Source organism: Chrysemys picta, chromosome 1, assembly GCF_011386835.1.
Source record: "Chrysemys picta bellii isolate R12L10 chromosome 1, ASM1138683v2, whole genome shotgun sequence".
Classification (NCBI taxonomy): Eukaryota; Metazoa; Chordata; order Testudines; family Emydidae; genus Chrysemys; species Chrysemys picta.
This window is the reverse complement of record NC_088791.1, coordinates 214,763,471-214,785,160: the sequence shown is the minus strand read 5'-3', so window position 1 is coordinate 214,785,160 and position 21,690 is coordinate 214,763,471. Positions and strand designations below refer to the sequence as shown.

Genomic DNA, 21,690 nt, shown 5'->3' with positions numbered 1-21,690 from the left:
AGACAAAATCATTCCAGGAAAACTGGCTTGTTATAAAAGCAACCAAAAATTATTAGCACTTAAAAGTACACCAAAACCAAAGGGAAATACAGTTTACAGTAAGATCTTAATTTTGTTTAAAAAGTAAATAGCTTCCGTTGTATCTTTTATACCCTTAAATATATTATTAGGTACAGCATATTTTTAATTGGATAGTACATTGATCAACCCAATAAAATCTGTTAAGTAAGGGCTATGTGATGTATGAACTTCAAAATTAAGTTAACAAAAGGTTGAAAATATCTAATAGTTTATATGTTACAGCAAGAACCACTCTTCATCAATATATCAAAGGGGAATAGAACCATGTAATGTACTTCTTTGGACCTATATTTGGTGAAGGTGGTAGAATTGCCGACAAAAAACTATGGACTAAGCTATTCTACCGCACTGTACTGCCTAAATACCAGGTGCTGATACAAAGAAAAACTGAGTGGTGATATATAACCAGTAGTCAACGTTGCACTTCACATGAAAGTGGCAAAGTTGTTTAACTTAAATTGAGGTGGCAGTCAGTGGGTGTGCAAAATAATTGTCACTCTCACGCATCTTGTATTATTATGCGGAGGCCAAACTCAGGGAGTGGTGCCCACGTATGATGTGGCTGAGTTTTGCTCCAAGAATGTTTGGGATGGTGCGTATGTAAGCTACAATCTGTGCTTTATCTTGAACTCTTAGTCCGGGAGTATAATGCAGTAAAATCTCATTAGGTGGACAGGTTAGTGATAGAAAGCTAAGGGAGATGTCATTTTATTCGTAAAAATCTACAGAATCATAATTTCAATGGTGTCAGCCTCTGTGGCATGGCAGGGGGGAACTCACTGCTCCCAGCTCCAGGTCATCCAGTTGGTGGAAATTTTGATAATATAATGTCATCAGAAATTTGTCAAATTGGGTATCATTTGAAAGCCCTTTTTCTCCCAAACACAATGGTGCCAAATGTGATGAATCTAGAACATTTATGTAGATATATATTTGTACAAATGTTTAAAACTCAACTCTTTTTGAATTATTCTTTAATACAGGTATGCATTACTCACATAAAAAAAGACATTCATCTTCAGTAATCCTAGGGAAGCATGCCTTGTCATGGAGGACTTAAAACATTTCTTTATCAAAGGCATCATCAGTGTCATCTCTGTCTATGGCACCACTGCTAGACACGTCTCATTGATCCTCATCCACACCACATTCCCTGTGCAAGACAGGCTGCTGGCCAAACATTTGCAGGGTGGTGAAGATTTGGTCTTTGCACTCCACTATTTGATTAGCTGAAGGATTGATTTGGGGGTGCCTGGTACTTAACCCACAACTGGTGTGGTCAGTCCATCTTCCCAGACCTAAGGGGAGAGTAATTTTGGATGCATTTGATCATCCTGGAGCCATCCTATTGCTTGATAATTTGCCTCTTGATAGCAGGTATAAATGCACCTCCTTGTTGGTGGCAATTTTTCTCCATCTGTCTGCTTCTTGGAAAAACATCTGCCAACATAGCTCTGCAAGTGTCCTAATGGTGGTCTTCAAATAGTAAACTCGGCATATGAACACCTCCGGTGCATTTATACCTTAATCAGTGACTTTCTCAGCTGTTCCGAGCACCATCAGAGTGAAGAGAGAGTCTTCAAAGGCTGAATCAAATGCCAAGATAATTTAGTCTTTCCAGCCAACCTTCCAGTAGTGTCACATCCAGAAAGAGCATGGAAACCTGGCAGTGTGGTAGCTTATAATGGTCTGAGCGAAATGAATACATCTCTGAGGGATATGCAGTGATTCTGGTCCCCAGCAGCAGGCACCAAAACAGAATCTTGCAGAAAGTCTTGGTTAGCATCTCACAGAGAGCACTAGAACATCTTTATCTTGTGCAAAGAGCCAGAGTTTAGAAGCACCTCCCTCTGTGGTATTGATGGAATGCAAGATATTTTTAGTGTCAGCTTCCTCATGAAAACTAGGAAGAAACTCCACTGAACAGTTTAAGGCAGCAGTTTCATTACACCGTGCAATGATGAAATTCCTTGAGCAATTCTTCACATGCTGGATCATTTTTCCTGCAAGGTATGCAGTTAACTCATCCTTCATGCGAGTATGAGACAGTAGTTTCTTCATTGTGACATTGGAGATGTTCATGGAGTCAATGAATTTGTATGGGACCAGTGCAATACCATGGAGTCTCCTCTTTCTGGTAATATTTTTAATTGATTCCTCTGCATATGTGTCAAACATGAAGTGGACTTTGTCATAGGTCCAGTATTTTCTCTGTAGGCACATAATGAAGTGTTCAGCCACATCTTGGCAGGTGTTAACAGTTTCTGGTTTATTGACAGCTTGTACCTCAGCCATGCCATCTATGATTGCTACCCTGAAAGGCCTTTGCTGGCATGAGATACCGATCACATTGTCAGTAGGTGCTGGCCTAGGAAGACTATGCAAGATGTGCATTAGTTTGCTTTTCAGGTGGCAATATGCATTGTTCAGCTGCATTCAAACATTGAGTGTGATACCACGGATAATTTGTCTTTTCTCAAAGTCTCACACAGATCAACTCACACTGAGATCTGGACAGGATCAGGAGAGGAGCAAGCGACCTATCTGTGGTTAGCTCTGTAGTAGTATCTGCCACCTTCAATCTGACTTTCCTTTTTGCATTCGAGCACAGCTTTAGTCTGTTCTTCTTGATTGGAGCCCATAAATTGACAGAGCCTTGGGTAATTCTTTGGGTTGTGAAGGCTTCATACAAGTCATGACCCAAAATATCCATTCAACTGACATCTTTAGCTATCTCATCACTGAAGACTGCTTTCATCATGATATTAATGAGCTCCGGTCCATCAGACACAAAGGGGTTGCTAGCGCAAGTAAGCTCATTTGTAGCTTTAAAATTGCCCTTTCTTGGCACTGAAAGAGTCTAATGAATCTAGGTGGTGCTTGGTTACTTCTGGGGAAGTCATCCCAGTCATGCACCCTGTTAACTTTACTTTCCATGCAACGTTCTGACTCAAAGTGACTGCTTCATACAGTTTCTCACTTGTCTCAAGTGTTGAAACTGTGCTTAATGAATGCCTTTGGGCTTCCATCTACCCGCAGAAAAAGCAGGTGTTCTTCTCGAAATGCATGCCATGGGACCTAGGATAAGGTGAGTCTCACCCATAGGTGGCACTGGTCCCAGCATATTCAACATTTTCCTGTTGTTCAATGTATTTCCTCTCCAATCATGCCAAAATCAGTTTTTAGGTGGACTTCTTATAGTGTGTAAGGTGCCATTGAGCATTGTGTTTAACCAGGTCCTTCAAGTTGGTATTCTCCAATGATTCAGCTATTAGTTGGTACTCTGTCTTCCCATTGATGCCTAAAAATGATCAAGACCAAAGTAAAAACAAGAAGGAGTTTGTAATAAATTACTTTGTGATTGTAATTAATTATGTTATATAATGTATGTTATGTAACTATGTGCATACCATTTGTAGATGTATTCCAGTGATTTCTGGCTGGATGTCAATCTCTCAACCAGAGCCTCATTACAACTCTTTTCACATAATAAACAAAGCTGATAAACAATACTACTGAACCACTTCTTTTTTTTTTGCCGATGATGGCAAATCAATTTGAAGCACTCCTTCCATTTATAGTAATCTGTAACATAAAAAATATTAATCAGGTATCATGTTCTGAGCATTCACTGATAACGTAATATAGTACTATCAGTCAATTTAACTTTGTGAGGCTGCATGTTCAACATGCCTGTGTTAAAGAATAAATTTAAAACATTGATTTTTAAACATTTTCTCAAAAATATATCTACATGATTATTCTAGGTTTGTTATGTTTGGCACCGTTGTGTTTGTGGGTGAAAAGGTTTTCAACGATACCCAACTTGACCCATTTCTGACGATATTGTATTATCAAAACTTCCATCAACCAGAGGACCCAGAGTGAGGGGCAGCGAGTCCCCTCTGCCATACCACAGAGGATGATATGATAGAAATTATAAGTCTTTAGATTTTTACAAATTAAATGACACCTCCCTTACCTTTCTATCGTTGCTTGCCCACAGAATTATACATTACAAACGCTGTCTTTTATCATTTCTTTTTCTCTGTTGCCCACTTACCAAATACCAATTTGGTGCAAATTAGACCCCATCTTATGGCCAATTTAAGCCTAATGTGCAATCTACAGCACCACTAAATTTGGCCCAAGGACTTCCATGTCCATTGCACTGGCTGAATTTGGCTCATTATCTTATCAGTCACATTTTTGCTGTGATAACAAGGCAGTAGGCACCTTACCAACATGCCTAAGACAGAGACAGATTCCTGTCTTACCTCCCATACAACTGATTCCCACTGGAAATCACGTCAAAGAGCCTGAAGAGCTGTGAGAAATTCATGAAAAGACTATACCTGACTATACAGGTGATAGGATTTTGTTTGTTTGTTTCATATTCTTCATGTTGTTAGCTAAGTTTGTTAGCATTAATGCTGCTTCATAACTCAAGGATAATAGCAAGTTAAGATTTTTTTCATTTTTTTTCTACTTAAAATATAGTTTCAACAGACTCCAACCAATTTTTCTCCTATTTTATTTGGCAAATGTTGATGTAGTAATGTTGTGTAAAGCCGAACGTTTTATAGAGTACTATGAGTATTTTGTACAAATGCCACGTTTATCGTTTATATACTCTACAGTTCGTATTCACAGTGTTTCAGAGATTAGTATGTAATCTGCTGAAGATGGAGTGATAGGTTAGATCTATAAAAAATGTTTTGAGGTCGTTCTGTCTTTAGATGATAACAACTTAAAATTATTGTGGTTGTCATTTATGAAGTCAGTAGTTGACAATGCTTATTTCACAGTGGTATCTGAGGTTTGTTTTGGCATTTGTTTTCTTGAAAGCGAGTGTGTGTGTGTGTGTGTGTGTGTATATATATATATATATCAAGATAGTTTAATTTTTGGATCTGACATGTATACAATTTTTTAGATTACTGGAGTGAGAGTGATAAGGAAGAAGCAGACACTCCATCAACACCCAAACAAGACAGTCCACCACCCCCATATGATACATACCCACGACCTCCTTCGGTAAGTCATCTACAGTTACTTATTTGGAAATGTGTTTGGCATAAAGCATCAGTTTTGCCTACTTGAATCATTTCTTGTGAGATTAAAAAAAAATCTGTAAGTATAAAACTCTGAAAAGAACAAATTTCATTATCTCAGTCCTTGATAAAATGTTTGCATTCATCCCTGGGAGGTGTAAAAAGACCATAAAACACATTTTTAGTCACAACCTGTTTCTGATCAAACTTAAGATCATGATGATTGTGTATCTTTTTAAATGTATAGTTTTCCTGAATTTCAAAACCTCCATATGATTAGTAGTCAGGAAATAGCCCTAGCTGGAAAATAGACAAAATATTGATTAGCATCAAGGAACAGGGGTGTATAGGTGTCATTCGTAAGGCTGGAATTTTGTCCAGGGGCAGGAAAGGAAGCTGTGATTTAATAATCATGTCTTGCATAGCTACAGAGAAAAGAATCTGTGTTCTCTACAAGGAGAAGGAAAATCAGGGAGAGAAGACTGCTATGTCATAGACTTAAAAATAAATAAACAAACAAAGAACAAACACACAAAAATAAAACCCGATGCTCCTAAATAGCCTGAGTTAACATGGAAGGCACCAAGGATGACATTTATGCAGCTATGGTTCAGTGAAATACTCTGTTTAAAAAAAAATTGTGGGATGATGATGCTTTTCTCCTTTTCTCATTAAAAAACTCCGAAGATGTTATAGTACTTTACTTTCCAGTACACTGCTTTATTGAAAACATTCATTAAACAACACAACTTACTAACACTAGAACAGGCCCAGGGGAGCAAATTTTATATGTGACAATTAGAAATAAGAGGACAACCAGCACTGCTATCTCCACCAATGTGTACAAAACCCTGGTTTTGTGAGGACACATAACCTTGCTCACCAGACACCTAGTTCAGTTACAGAATTCCTTCCAATCCCTCTTATGACACCATTTCTAGGACCACTCCATTGTACAAAACAGAACCTACTCACTCAAGTAGAAGCCCAGTTACCCTCGGTAACATTCAGAGATTCTTCCTAAACACATGATTGTGCTGTCAAGTGTAAACATCAAGCAACACCCTTTTAAGTAGCAAATGCACTCTTAATTTCCAGAAAAGCTTCAGTAGTTATCTAACATACAAGTTCTGTCTCCAGTGATTACAGTTGTTTTGTTTGTGAAAACTTGTGTATATCTATAAATTAAAACAAAAAAGTTAATCTTATTCAGTTTCTTCTCCCAGCAGTTGTTAACATAAGGCCAGATTATGAAGCTCGAACTCACACCGCCTTCAGAATTTTTAAGTTGTGTCGATGTACTAAAAAATTAGTGGATCTTAAAAAATTGAATAAACAAAAGTAGGAGCACAAAACAAGACAAGATTTCAAATTCCTGGTTTCGGAGGTGTATGTGTTATCTGAGTGCAAAATGTTGGATTGGAGCATGTGGGGGAAGTATTTTTTTTTCCTGGCTATATAACTTAAAGGACATTTTTATGTAAACTTTCCAAAGCATTCACCTTCATACTGAGTCCAAGCACTGAAAACTTCATCCCAAAGAAATTTGTTTAAGGAGTTACATGCAACTAAATAAGGTTGCAGTGGAATTTGGATGTCATCTGAAGATAGTACTCATGAGCTAATATAGGGCCAGATTCTGCCACCCTTGTACATACTTGGTAGTGTTTTACTCTGAATAATGTGAGTAATCCCATGGAGTCAATGGGGCTGTTCTGCAGAGTAAGGAGCATTCAACGTGAGTAAGAATCTTATCCACAGTAATTGTGTTAGTGTGTGTATGTGTACGGTATATTTACATATATATATATATATATATATATATATGCAGAGATAAAATATGACCATAGGAGACAAAACTAGTTAATCTGATAATACATGCCCTCATGATTAGAGTGAATACCATCATGATAATATGACACCTGCGTATTTATTATTAGTAGATGTGAATGTATTTTAATCTAAAAACTATGTTAATATTCATTTTGTAGATGAGCTGTGCAAGCCCTTTTGTGGAACCAAAACACAGCCGACTTTCATCTACAGAAACTTCCCAGTCACAGTCTTCACATGAAGAGTTCCGTCAAGAAGCAGTAGGGAGCACCACTGAATCACCTGTACGCAAAACAGCCAGTCAGCGACGTTCCTGGCAGGATTTAATAGAGACGCCACTGACAAGCTCAGGACTGCACTACCTTCAGACTCTGCCTCTTGAGGATTCAGTGTTCTCTGACTCAATTGTAATCTCTCCAGAACACAGGCGGCAGTCAACTCTTCCAACTCAAAAGTGCCACCTACAGGATCACTATGGTCCATTTCCCTTGGTAGAGGGTGAGAGAAAGCAAGTGCTAAATGGGAATGGAGGCAAGCCCCGCAGTTTTACTCTGCCTCGGGATAGTGGGTTCAACCACTGCTGTCAGAACCTTTCAGTTAGTGCCTCTGATCACCAGGAAGATGTACAACAGAAAAAGTTAGATGAGGAAGAGGAAGAAGGGAAAGCAGCAACAGAAAACCAAGAAGATAAAAGTAAGTATTGAATATTCTCTATGGCTATTCAAGATTCCTATTTAAATAACTTACAAGTTGAAAATCTTTTCCTCTTTAATTAAAACAAAATGAATAGTCTCTTTAATTTTCTTTTAAAATTTAACAATTTATCCTTGTTGCAGAAGCAATTGAAATGACCTTTCTGATTTGTTTTTTGTACAGTTCCTTAATAACTAACAGAATGATGAGTCATGTACCTTAGATTTCAGAACAGCCCGTGGTTACAGCACAGAATTATTATTTTCTTCTAGTCATTTTTAGTTAATGGATTTTGTTTCTCTTTCCTTTCCATTTCTACTCACTCTCCATCTCCACTAACACACTCATGCCTTTGAGACCTATTTGGTGGGCTTTCCAGTTCAGAACCTGCTCCTGTTGAAGTCAATAACAAAACTCCCACTAGATTCAGTAGTGCAGGACAAGGCCCTAAGTGCTTACTGTGTAGGTTGTAGAATCCTGACAAGACAGCTGAGCAGGCTGTGACTAGTTCAGAAAATAAATAGAATATATTTTCACCAGTTCTTCACCATTTTCTAACATGTAATTTGAAAGATAAAAATACAAGAAACAATTTATGAAACAAGAACTTCATAGAAAATATCTACATGAACAATTGGGATAAAAATCAGCCTGAAATAGCATATTCACTTCTTCCATGGTGCATTAGCTCATCTTGAGATCAGTTTTTTTGTCGGAGTAATCCAAATTAACCTCTAGAACAAGGATTTCAGAGGAACCTTCTCCCCATAGGTGCATACGCTGGTATCACAAATCTACCCCTTATGTGTTTCATGAACTATCCATCGCCATTATTTATAGACCTTCTTAACATATGTTGGCTATCAAAGTTCATTTACCAACCATCTTGAAGGGCCAGCAAACAAGGCCTGCATCAGTTAGTTATGGGGTTATGCTACAATTAAGTTATCTGTAACAGTGAAGAAGGCAGACAACTTACCAGCCTCTTGAAGGAACTGTGGTTGCTACTAACCTGAATCCCTCAAAATGTGTAGAGGGCCTGTTGGCAGAGTTGGCATGAATAAGGAGTCTGAAAACGAAAGAGGCAGAGAGGTGGGAAAGAGTAAAGAAGTTTCACAAAACTACAAAACAGACAAAAAAAGGTATCCATTAAACTGTCAACCTAACAGTACTGCTGAATATTGGAATTAGTGTTGAATTGTTTTATTCTCCATGGCAGATGTGAATAGTTTTGCTCTATATTTATGTTTTTAATTGATAGATACTAGATATTCTGTGATATGCATCTGGCTTTTAATTAACCCTGGTGCCATTTTTTTAAGGTAAATTGTCATTTCAGCTCATCTGGAGCACCTTTCAAACATTTACATTTAATAGGGTAACATTTAGGCTACTAAAGAGTCAGAACTTAAGATGTCTGATGCAGTTTGCTATATGATTAAACTCCATCACCCACAGACAAAACATGTTACCCTAACTACTTTTCCCCCTGGGCATTTGGCCTTCAAATGAGCTTTTAATGGTAGCAATAAAAAATGATAAAATCCTCCCAATTTATGAAAGGAAAAGAATAGCAGCACTGACACTGTTAGGGGTGGCTTAGAGACTTTGTTATGGACCCTGTGTTCTTAGGTGATTTAAAGTTCAGTTGCAAAGCTTTTCTCGTTGCATTTTAAACCACACAGCAATAATAAAGGGACACACCTTGGATTAACAGGCCGGAATCTGGACTACCTTCCCCCCACCCAACCCACCACCCTCTCACCCACCCCGCATTTCCAGCCCCTTCTCCAAAATTGACATGTACGTTTCCATTTTGAAAGGGTCTCCTTGACAAGCTCATGTTGGGGTTTTTTGTTTTGTTTTGTTTTTGTTGTGTTTTAATTTTAGGAAAGCAAATAATTACCAAAGAGGCAATCATTTCAGAGATGTTAATGACTAGCTAGAAGGGCAAAATGCTCATGGTGAATAATTAACCGTGAGAATATAAAAATGTGAAGAAAATATCAAGTAGCATGTTGAAAAGTTTGAACTGCTTGTTGCTATGGCTACAGTGTTCTGTTTATAGTACTGGCCTTTTCCTGTGTGCTAACTGGTAGACAGACAGGATTTTATTGCCAACCTTCTTCCAAAATCTAGAATCTCAGTTTCTGCGCTGTGGTGACACAAACTTGCTCATAACATTGAGTTTGCTGAGATGATGAGTGCATTTGGGCATGTTGCACCATTACCCCTCTTTCTCCATGTGAGAAAGCAAAAAATTGAAATTGACAAGATTCATTCTTTCAGGGCCAGCAGGGAGAACAGAGAGAGAGAAAGAACAATAACCCCCAGTTTCCATATACAGTGTTACCTTTAGAGACAATCTAAGTTGGGATTCAGAAGACCCTGTACCTTGTAATAGATTCTTTAGAGTAGTACCCTAATTAGGATGATCAGATGTGGGACAGTCCTGTTTTGGGGGACTTTTTCTTATATAGGTGCCTATTACTCCCCACCCCCATTTCGTTTTCTCACAGTTGCTATCTGGTCACCCTAACCCTAATGAATCTCAAATAGTTATGATCTATTGGATAAATATATGTGTGTTAAAGTTGAATCATTTCTGTTGATTTTGGGTAATAAATACAACTCCTTTGCAACTGTTAACATGTGAGTTAAATGTCATTGCTGGAAGTTTGTCTTTGGGGCTTTTTGTTTCATTCATTTTTAATTCCCACCATTACAAAATACAAAAAATAAAATCAACTAATTTAAAACTACAATCCCTTATCCCATGTTTTTGAAAAATGTTGTTCAGACAACTGCACACAGCTTAGGAATTCAGTGCTTTGTTTATAACCCTCGATCAGATCATCAGCTGGTGTAAATTGGCATCGCTCTATTGACTTCTATGGAGCTCCACTGATTTATGACAGCTGAGGATCTGTCCCTGTGTCTTTAAATCACTATTTCATGCTCAGAGTAGGCATTGCAGGAGCCACTACAATGGATGATTTTGTGTACCTGCTCTGGTTCCATATCTTGGTACATTGTGGTGAATTAAAGATGCTGAATGCCCTTTCTTATGTTGGTTTGTTAGAACATTAACTTTATTATGTACAATCTCTATATTTTTACTCCAGCACATTAACATTGCACTACTCGTTTTTATTTCCTTAATGAATCATTTAGACTTTCTTTCTCTGTATTGACATTGTCTTGTGATTATTGTTATTTTTAACCGGAATTTATCTCCTGTGGTGTATGTGTATTTGTGCATGTGTTCACTTCTGAGATTATTACACAGGCAGACATTGTTCAGGGGTGATTCTTTGGAACACGTAGGCATCCTCATTGGGAGCAAACCGCCTCTTGTTTTGTTCTAAAGCAGGCTGCACATGATGAACGTATTAATTGGTAATGGCAAAACACATTACGTATCCGTGATTAAGTCATGAAGGACAAGTCCTGCCTTCTCAGATTTGCCTCACTGTAGATGGAGGTAATAGAATTAGACAGTTATGCATCACATCACTGCCACCCACTCTCCTTCAGGCCTAAAGTTTATCGGTGCTGTGTATATTTTGACATGGATTTCACCACTGGATGCCAAAGAGCACCTAAAGTTATTCTTGACAGATCAGCTTATTTGCTTTTCGCCTCTAAAGAGCTTACTTCATTTTTACTTTCTTTACTCTTTGAAAGTTAGTTTTGCATGATTATTCTCTCATTTTCATAGCACCAATGATTTTGTGGGAGAAGGTGAAATTACTAATATTAATATTTAACCTGTAAGAGAAATAAACACTAACTCTCTGCAGCGGCAAATTGAGCATAGCTCCTACTGACTTGGCCAGAGGGAATGCTCCCTTCCTGCTCATTCACTAGAACTACCTTCTATGGGCCACAAGAGGACCAATTAGAGTCTCTGCTGCCATAACTAACAGGACACCAGATCTGGCGTTAGGCATAAGCAGACTAAGCAATTGCTTAGAGCTCTGAGCAGCTCAAGGGAGGCCGCTATTCGCTTTTTATTATATGTTGGGGAGGACAAAAAAATATTCCTGCTTAGGGCCCCCAATGGGTTAGTACCTCACTCCAGGACACACACAGCCACCAGAAAGGAAAATGCTAATTGGTTAAAGCTGCTCGTTGGCCTAGCCTCAGTTAGCAGATAAACACATGAATTCTAGCAATATCTTTTTGATCATTTAGGCACAGTGGGCACTGTAATAAGTAATAATTTGGCTACAACGGGTGTCAATGCTGTGTCATTCTTACTACGGTAGAAACCAGTGGGTGGTTGTTTTGGGGTGAGAGTGTTGAAGAGGAAGTTTTTTGCAGTGTTTCCTAAATATGATCAGACTCTCTAGATTAACCTGCTCTCTGCTGGAAGTTTGTTTCACAGCCAGAAACCCTCATTCACGACTGCTTTGTCTCCAGCTGTTATATGCTTTGTCCTGGGTTTTGTCATCTGCATTGTGCCTGAGGAACTCATCTGTCTTGGAGGTTCATAGATCAAAATTCATTCTTTAATGTAGCTGGGGCTTGATTAATCTGAAGCTCCTTGTTAAATGCTAGGGCAGGAGCTGCTGCGGCTGCTGCTGGCATCTTTCATCTCTGTGCACCCAGGACTGTGTTCTTTGCTTCTCCCTCCCTAGGCAGCAAAAGCAGCCAACAAGTGGAGAAACTAGAATTTGCTGCTTCCGCACCACCTAGTGTGTATAGCGAGGGAGTGCAGGAAGCTGAATTAGGCAAAACAAGGAAAGCCAGGAGCAGAAGCCTGTGTCCACACCCATAGGATCAGCTCTGGGAAAGACCGTTGTTATCTCCATAGTGAACGTTACAACCCAGGATTAACCTTTTCTCCTTGGCGAGGGAGAGTGTCTTAGTCAAAAAGTGAACTCAGGATAAGGTCAAGTATTTCAGATTCCTGAAACTGGTAACAGTGAGGCTTTTTTCATTTTCTAAAGTAGACAAGGCGGCATTCCATTTTAATGAAGAACTGTATGACATATAACCCTAGTGGGCCAGTAGCTGGACCAAATGGTAACACAGTACTTCTCAGAAAGATCAATATTTGCTTAAATAATGAAGGCTATGTAGCATCTCCATTTTAACTGTGTTTCTGCCATGTAGCCTTCAGTGTGTTGTTTTCTATTTTTCTTATAAATAGAGTACCTTTCACTTTTACAGTGGGGTTAAAAGGTAGTGAGCAGCACTCATCTGTGAAGCTCAGGTGAATATAAGTTGAGGATGATGTATGCCTGAAATGAGTAGGACAGGGTATGCTTTCGTGATATAGAACTATTGACTCTGATTTCCAATAGAGAGGACTCCATTAAATATATTCTGTGGGTTTGACCACCTTGTTAGACAGCTTAAATCTGCACCAGCAGACAGGAGAGGACTATTAACATGTTATATTTTCCCCACTGTGACTATTTGGGTTAATAAAGGTATGTGTGTCATGTAGTGTCTAAGATGAGTGAAGGAAGGCATAAGAGAGATGATGGGTAATATGTCAGGTTGGAAACATACCTCATGAAGCCTAATGGGTGGCATAAAGTACAGCATCTTCAGGGTCACTAAGGAAAATGTTCTTCTAACCTACGATGTGAACTATATGTCTTGTTAAAATCAGAACATTTCCCGTTGTTGTTGTTCTGTCTGACACAGCCTGTGACTCAAGTGGGCTAATCTCCTGGCTGCATTTTTGTGTGTCATTTTACAATCTGACCTGTTTTTAAATGCTTGGTTGAAGGTTCTCATCATGACTTCCCCTTGGCTGGAGTGCCTTCCTTATTGCCATTTTCATTTACGGACTATTATCATCAATTCCACCACTTAATTGTCTTTGAGACTTCTAGTAGTAGCTCTCACTACTAACTCATAATTAGTGTAGCTTGGAATGTTTGAAGAGTATTTTTAAAAAATCATCTCAATTATATTGGGATATATTTGCAGTGGCTTACATGTGTTTGCTGACATGAATTCATAGTGCAAAGAAAATATTTTAATTTATTTCTTAGAGAGGTAAATCATTTGTAGCAAATCGCTGTTTCAGGCAGTTAGAGGCAATGGAAAAGTATAGTGACAGAAAACAGTGTCTAACGGCTCTGGAATTATCTGTTCTTGGTTTTAAATGAATAACAAAATGCTTTATAAAACAAATAGGACACTTTGTTGTGCATATTCCTGTGGTCTTTATTAATCTAGTTGACATAATATTTCTTAAAAGCTAATCTAGGCTGAAAAACCCAACCTCACTGATTTGACAAAGTCCAGCTGGGTATTATTTTAATATGCTTCTTTTTACATAATGTAAAATATAATTTCACATGTATAGCTCTATATATTCATATATAATAAAAAATTGTCTTACTAGATGACAAAATTAATTGCTTAACACAGGTAGGCTTTCTAATAAGGCCAAAGCAAATTTTTACTCCATATATTCAGGGATACTTTAAGATGGTCTCTTAAGGCAGGTATTTGCCTAATAAGAATGGTCTCTTGTACAGGTTTCACTGTGCGTTATTGAACGTTTTCGGGTCCCAATTATGTGAGGTAATGAGTGCCATCAACTCCCACTTAATTTTTTTCCAGAAAACTGGACAGTTCTGCTTAATCAGAACTGCTGCCTAGTGTACTTTAGTTTTCCTCTCCAGTGGTAGTTTCATTAGGAATGGCTCACTTGTGGGAGAAGTTGCTTTCACTCCATCCTAGCCTTATAGTAACCAACTAAGCAAAGGACGAGTCAGATTAAGTTTTCCCTGAAGCATGCGCCTTAATGTGCCTTCTTCCAGAGACTATAAAGCCTGACAGAGTCACTTTTGGCCCTGTGCCATTTTTTTTCCTGTGTAGGAGCTACAGTTTTGTGTAATTATTATATTTTAGATAAGCTTTTCTCTAAACTTTCTAGAGCACGCTAATATCCCTGAGAAGACACGCACCCCATTAAAAGCTGTTTAACTGTTTCCTGTCTGTTCACTTACATGTTTGTCTACTACCGATATAAAACATGGACTTTTCCATAAACTACTCCTATAAAGATTTTCACTTAGAGAAATCAGTACTGTGCATGGGCATACTTCTTACAGATAATGATACCGATCTCCTTAATAAGCCACTTTGAGATCTACTGAGGAAAAGTGCTATATAAGAGCTAGGCATTATTTATGTATGAGCTGGGTGCTGTACAAACACAGAAGAAAAAGATGGTCCCTTCCCCAAAGGGCTTGCAATCTAAGTATTATTATTATTTATTATTTTATTGTTATTTTTATTACTGTTTACATTATATTTGACACAACATTGAAATTTGGGGTGGGGGGGAACAAGCTTTTGTAAATCCAGTGGGCATTGTAAAAGATTCTGTACACTGGTTTTAAATTAGTGTGAAAACAAACATTCTTCTGCAGTGTTTGAAAGCCAAACACCGCATCACTTACAAGGTAACAATTCAGAAAGTGAATCAGTGGTCTTTTACATGGGTGCAGGTATCTACCCATACAAATCTGGTGCCTTAATTGATTTTCATTGCCCAAGCTGCAAAAAAAATAGATGAATGGCATAAAGAGTACACGTACAGTAGATTTTATAATTTATTTCACTTTTAATGATTTAAGATATAATTAACAGCAAAGGTAAAAAAGTTTTTTGCTTAGAATATATGACTATAATAGTATCCTTTCACGGGAGGGGACTTCCTACGTGGCAATCTCTCCAAAGGATTTCTTGCAGAGTGTATCCCAAGTTGTATTATTGGAATGGAGGGAGTTAATAGATCCATGCTGCCACAGACTTCCCTTGGCTGTCCCCAGGTTGTGGGGAGTGGCAAGGAATAGGTAGATAAATTAATATACTCCATGGTTGCATTAATTAACTTTTCCTGATAAGTTCCATGGAGCAGAGAACAACATATGGCTTGCCCTCGGCTTTCCTATCCTCTTCCCCCTTCCCCTTATACCTCTCCCCCCCTCATAAACCCCAGAATTTGGGCAGGGAGGCAGATGATATGGTGAGGCCGTAGCCCTATTTGTGTATGGAGGATGGATTTGCATATGGAGCACCCCTTCTCACACTATTCTGCAGTACATAATCTGGGCCATTAGTTCTTATGTCCTGTCCCGCCGAGATTCTTAATTTATAGCACTAAATGATGTGTGATTGCTCTCTGGTTTACTTGCTTGTCATGACTCTCGAGCAAAGTATAAAACTCTTCGCATGTTTGCAGATATTTTCTGCAAAAGTACAAAAGTTGCCTTCATTTTAAAGCATAATATACTGAAGCTCTTTTAAATGAGGTTACATGATTTACTTTAAAAATATGTATTTTGCATGCAAAAGGCAAAGACATACAGCTTGTTTTTCAGAGCTCGCTGCATAAATTACAATTAAAAGACTGTTTTCTATTCTAAATTTTGCATTTACATTTTTTTCAGTGAGAGATTGAAATTAATGCATTACAGTCAAGGTTTAATCATGTATATAAATCTCCTTGCAGCATACTCACTAAAAATGTTTTTAAAGAAGCTCTCAAATTTAACCTCAGCCCACTATGTGAGGAAGCTGCTTAGCAAGGGGATGTATGCAGAATTGTGATCATTCATCTCTTCAGTGACATACACCAGGTATTTAGCCTAATCTTAAAGGTTTCTGAGACAGCTACAATGAAGAGATGTTAATAAGACATTGTGCGTATAAGAATGTTTTAAAAATGTATGTACCCTGTGACATTCCAGAGTGCAATCCAGAGTATGAGGGATTGTGTCACCTCCTGCCCCGCAACCTTAGGTGCCTCACAATGTTTTGCTGTTGTAGCTCCCACCCATGTCTGCTTGCAAACAGCGTGCAGGTCACACACCTTCTGTCTGTCTACCTCTACAGCCCTGATCCGGTAGTACAGCTCATATTCATTCTTCTATTTCCAAGCAGCAAAGTATTTTCTGGAGGTCTGTGAATAATTAAGAGTTATCTCTTGGCAGCGGGGAGTTGCATTTGTTCTTCAAGAGTCTGATGCTTGCAGTTCATTCATTGGATGATTTTTTCTTTGTAACCCTTTTGGCATGTGCCGAATATTCAGTTTTGCCAAGACTCATGGATCTGGCAATATGTGATGTTTTTCTTAAAGCCCCAGCTCTTCTAGAAAGGTGATTGTGTGGGAATCTCAACTTTCATTAAAACATAAGCCAGTTTTCTAGACCTCATGATTGTGGTGAAAAGCTTAAGAACATGACCCAAGTGCACACTAAAGTCTCAAAAGATAGAGGGCAAATGAAAAGAACCCTGAATCTATTAAATTTAAAAATCTAATTATTTTTGTGAGCTTGACTCATTAGTTTTGATTGAAAATACTGAATACCATATCACCAAAATAGCTACCATTATATTATTAAATAGTATGAAGTAGTGGATTTAAGCATTCATGAAACAGCCTTTAAAAAATTCGGCATTACAGATGGAAAACTATTACTAATTGCAATATTATAGGGGAGTTTTTAGAAAAGTTTTAGTTTGGGTCCGACGTCTAAGCCATACTGTTACTTTTATTTTTGAGTTGTGAGATGATGAATTGAGATTTTGTATAAATTTGTTATCCATCCTGGTGAGAGTCTGATAAATAAAATGAAATGAATGTTGCATTGCATTTAGAAGTGACAAACAAATAGTATTGAAGTTATTGATGGAATGTGAATTAAGTTTTGAAGCAGAGAAATTTCAGAATATTTCCTGCCACTTAATGGATGCACATACTTTATAGCAGAGACTCAAATTTTATAATTCTGGGGGGTACATTGGCAGCTTCCCATGGGCCAAGAACCACCCCTAGCATTTATACTCATGCATATTATTTAGTCCAAACTAAATGTACATAACCTTAGCATTTGTTAGTACTTACATATTTCTTTATAGATAGAGATTATTTGTTTGAGTTCCCCAATGATAAACTAGGATTGCCAGATGTCCAGTTTTCGACTGGAACACCCAGTCGAAAACGGACCCTGGTGGCTCCGGTCAGCACCACTGACCCGGCCATTAAAAGTCCAGTTGGCGGCACAGTGGGGCTAAGACAAGCTCCCTGACTGGCTCTGCCCAGCTCCTGGGAAGCAGCCAGTATGTCCCTCTGGCATGGGGGCGGTCACGGGACCTCTGCGCGCTGCCCCCGCCCCAAGCACTGGCTCCACTGCTCCCATTGGCCGGGAACTGTAGCCAATGGGGGCTGCGGGAGCGGCAACTGCAGGTGGAGGCAGCACACAGAGTGCCCTGGCCGTCTAGGAGCCGGAGGGACATGACACCGCTTCCTGGGAGCCACCTGAGGTAAGTGCCACCTGGAGCCTGCAATCTGCACCCCTTCCGTGCCCCAGACCCCTGCCCCAGACTGGAGTCCCCTCCCTCACCCTGAACCACTCATTTCTGGCCCCACCCTGGAGCCCACACCCCCAGCCCAGAGACCATACCCCCTCCCACACTCCAACCTTCTGCCTCAGCTTGGAACTCTCCCACACTCTGAACCCCTCAGCTCTACCCCGTAGCACAGAGCCCCGTCCTGCAACCCAAACCCCTCATCCCTGGCCCCACACACCTAGCCACAGTCCGGACCCCAATCCCCTGCCCCAGCCCGGTGAAAATGAGCAAGTGGGGGAGACCAAGCAATGGAGGAACAGGAGATGGAGTGAGCAGGGGCGGGGCCTCAGAGAAGGGGCTGGGCCTCAGGGAAGGAGCGAGGCAAGGGTGTTCGGTTTTCTGCCATTAGAAAGTTGGCAACCCTAATATAAACCAAATGATCAGCTTCATCTTCATATTGTAGTTACAAGAAGAGGAGGGCCAAAATGGCTACATGTTTAACTGGAAGGCCAGACTTGGAGTACTTTGAAAAAAGAAGAACAGGAGTACTTGTGGCACCTTAGAGACTAACAAATTTATTAGAGCATAAGCTTTCGTGGACTACAGCAAATAAAGACAACCAATTATCTCTCTCTCTCATTATAGAGGATGAAATTTTGGCCTCTTAAAGTATAAAATGACATATTAGCCCTGACTCATTTTAAAGATCTGAGCTATTAATGTGACGGGGGGAAAAATCAGATAGAGATTTGCTGACAAATGTCTACAGTATTTTTTCCAGTGAGTTTTCTGAAGTGTAGAATTAATTTTGTATGGGTTAATAGGAATCCAGGGAAGAAAATTCAACAGGCTTCTTTTGGGATATTTCCCCTGTTTGTAAATTTAAGACTTGTCAGAATTCCAGCATATCAGACAGTAATACTGCTAGGTTTACACATTCCAATAATATTTAGATGAGCATATCAAAGGGCAATGCAAAGGTTTTACATACATCAGGGGCTAATCCCTGTGCTATTACATCCCAGAAGAACAAGGCAGGTACTGTGAAAAGTTTCAAAGGGAGATCATTTTGATTGATCATTTGAAGGTAACAAGAATAGATTTTAAAACATGGGGGAGGTATATTACAGAATTAAATACCTTATTTATTTGAAACTCAAGTTTCTAAAAGCTTCAGCTAATGCCCTAGTTCTCCCACATACTCTATTAATCATTTAGACTACTTAGAATTAATACCATTAAGATACTGTGGCACAAATATCAAAATCCATTTTAAAATTCTAACAATTTTAAGTGACTTCTAAATTTGGCACAAAAGTAGCATTTATATTGTACTGACTTCAAGGCTTATAGTCTAATATGAAAATCATATTTAATCTTTAAAAAGCTTTGTCAGGGAAAAAACTTGTACTAAATGACTGTACAGTACATATGTATTAAACTCCAGAGCAGACCCTAACTTGGTATGAACATTTTCTGTGGTCTTTTCCTCTCCACCCCACATATACCCACAGATAATTTTATTATTCAAAGCTAAATTTAAAACATCAAGGTGTAATTTTTTTTGGTGGAGGGGGGAGGACAGGGGGAAGTAAATTTCTTTGGGGACTTTTTTTTTTTTTTTTTTTTTTTTTTTTACAGCTGCATAAATGCCCTCGTACAATTTCCATTGAAGTCAGTCTTCCACTGACTTCAGTGGGAGTTGAATCAAGATCATACTGGCTTTTGGTATATTTTGATGTTGAGAGTCATCAGATTACCATCTCCATTATGAGATCACTGTGTTATCTGAGTATTCTAATGTATCTCCATGAATATAGCCTTGCGAAGTTGTCATAAAAAATTACTAGTGACCTCACTAAAACAGTCTTTACCATGATGATTGATGTTAATGCAAAAACCTAAAAATATTTTGTAAATGAATAGAGATTGTTTGCCAAAGAAATTACTGCCCCTGGGTGAGTAGAATTGTGCAGAGACTTTGTGTAATTTGGCAAGTCAAGTCCCATTCACTTAGATAGAAGTTTTGCAGTTGTTTCCACTATCACCAAAAAAGGTTTCAAAATTAATGAGTAGAGCTGGTTGGGAAACAGGATTTTAGGTCTGTGAAAAATTTTCAGAATTTTTTTCATCCTGAAATGAGACATGTTCCCGTGGAATGTTTCAATTCTGTTGAATCATGTTTTCCAATAGAAAACTGTTTTGTTCAGAAAACTTTTGACTAGCTCTACTACTGAGTATGTTAAGTGGCTATTTTTCAAGCTTTATCTTAGCCTTCTTATTTCGTTTTAAAGTTGAATAGTGGAAGAACATAGTTCACTTCAGACATTAACAACCAGATAAGATGTTTATAAAGTGAGCTATGTTTGTTACTTCTTTCCACAGGTCTTAGGGCTTGGGGAAGTTTGTGACAAAAGGTTCAAATGATCTACTATTGCTCTATCTGAAATGATGGTTTAACTCCTATAGCCTGTTTTGGCAGCCCTTACTCATGTACTTTACTTGAGTTGGCACTGTTCATGTAGGTAAGGTTTGTATACTGGGTTTATATTAGGGCAGTGTGTAAATACCAAGATTAAGCCTTATATAATTTTTAATGGATTTTATTAAAGCCTTAAAAATCTGTGTTGTAAAACTAAAATCTGAGTCTTAACCGTGAGGGTGCTTCTTGTGCTGTTATCACTTTCTATAAATAGTGGATGAATCTTATTTAATTCTGATATACTCTGTCAGTTGGGTAGAATTTTCCTTTCCTATCCGTGTGTGTGTGTGAGAGAGAGAGAGAGAGAGAGAGAGAGACAGCTCCAGGAGAATGCAGGAAGGAAGGTATATTAGCCTCAGGATAAGAAGGTCCCTCTTCCCTTGGTTACTGAACAGTGATTACTCCAGGTTAATTAGGACACCTGGAGCCAATTAAAAACCTGCCAGAATGGGTTAAAAGCCTTCCCCTCAGCCACTCGGGGGGGGGGGTGTGATAGGCATTGTGAGAGTGGAAGTGAGGTGTTGGAGAGCTGAACGGTGCGGGAGCTGGCAAGGACCAGGGGAGAACCCCACAGGTATAGAGACTGGGGAGAAACCCTACCCTGAACAGGAGCTAAGGACCCTTCCAGGTCCACAGACTTGAAGAAAAGGACCCTGCCAGAGGGGAGAGACTGAGCCATGCATTTGATGTGGTGCTGCCACACCTGGAAGGGCTACCAGAGACTAGGAGCTCCCTCCCCCGGCAGGAGGGTCGGGAGGAAGCCCACCCAAGCAAAATGTGGACAATAAGCCAAGTGGCATGGAGAAGTAACCCAGGGAAGCTAGCAACTTTCCTGGGAACTGGCAGCGTGAGGCTACTACTTGTAGGGTTCCTGGGTTGGGGCCTGGACTAGAGGGTGGGCCCAGGCCCTCACACCCCCTTTTTCCTCTGGATGCCCACTGAGGAGGCCAGAAGCCCCAATGAAGCAGTAAGGGCCTAGCAGGCCCAGAAACGGGAAGGCTGCTTGGAGACAGAATTTCCCTGCCCACTATAAATAGATGGGGGAGATTCTGAGAGACGAGACGCTATCCTGACCCACCACCAGAAACACACACCAGCTTATACTAGGAAGATTTTCAAAACCTCATTTAGAGGTGTTGTGTAACGAATAGCACATTTTCCTGTTAGTTCTCATCTTCAGTACGGAGTTCATAATAATAGTTCTTATAGCAGTTT

General features: G+C 39.2%; 1 protein-coding gene across 12 annotated transcripts in view; it reads left to right on the top strand.

Annotated features, from left to right (window-relative positions):
- The window catches only part of CNKSR2 (connector enhancer of kinase suppressor of Ras 2), a 366,844-nt gene that overhangs the window by 295,433 nt on the left and 49,721 nt on the right, over nucleotides 1–21,690 (top strand). For all 12 annotated transcript variants that reach the window (XR_010596212.1, XM_024106894.3, XM_008170199.4 and 9 more), the window contains 2 exons: nucleotides 5,018–5,118; nucleotides 7,127–7,661. Coding sequence is in view for 11 of the 12 variants with exons in the window: in XM_024106894.3 (XP_023962662.1) it covers nucleotides 5,018–5,118; nucleotides 7,127–7,661 (636 nt within the window). In the remaining variant the exon portion in view is untranslated. The remainder of the gene's footprint in view (nucleotides 1–5,017; nucleotides 5,119–7,126; nucleotides 7,662–21,690) is intronic.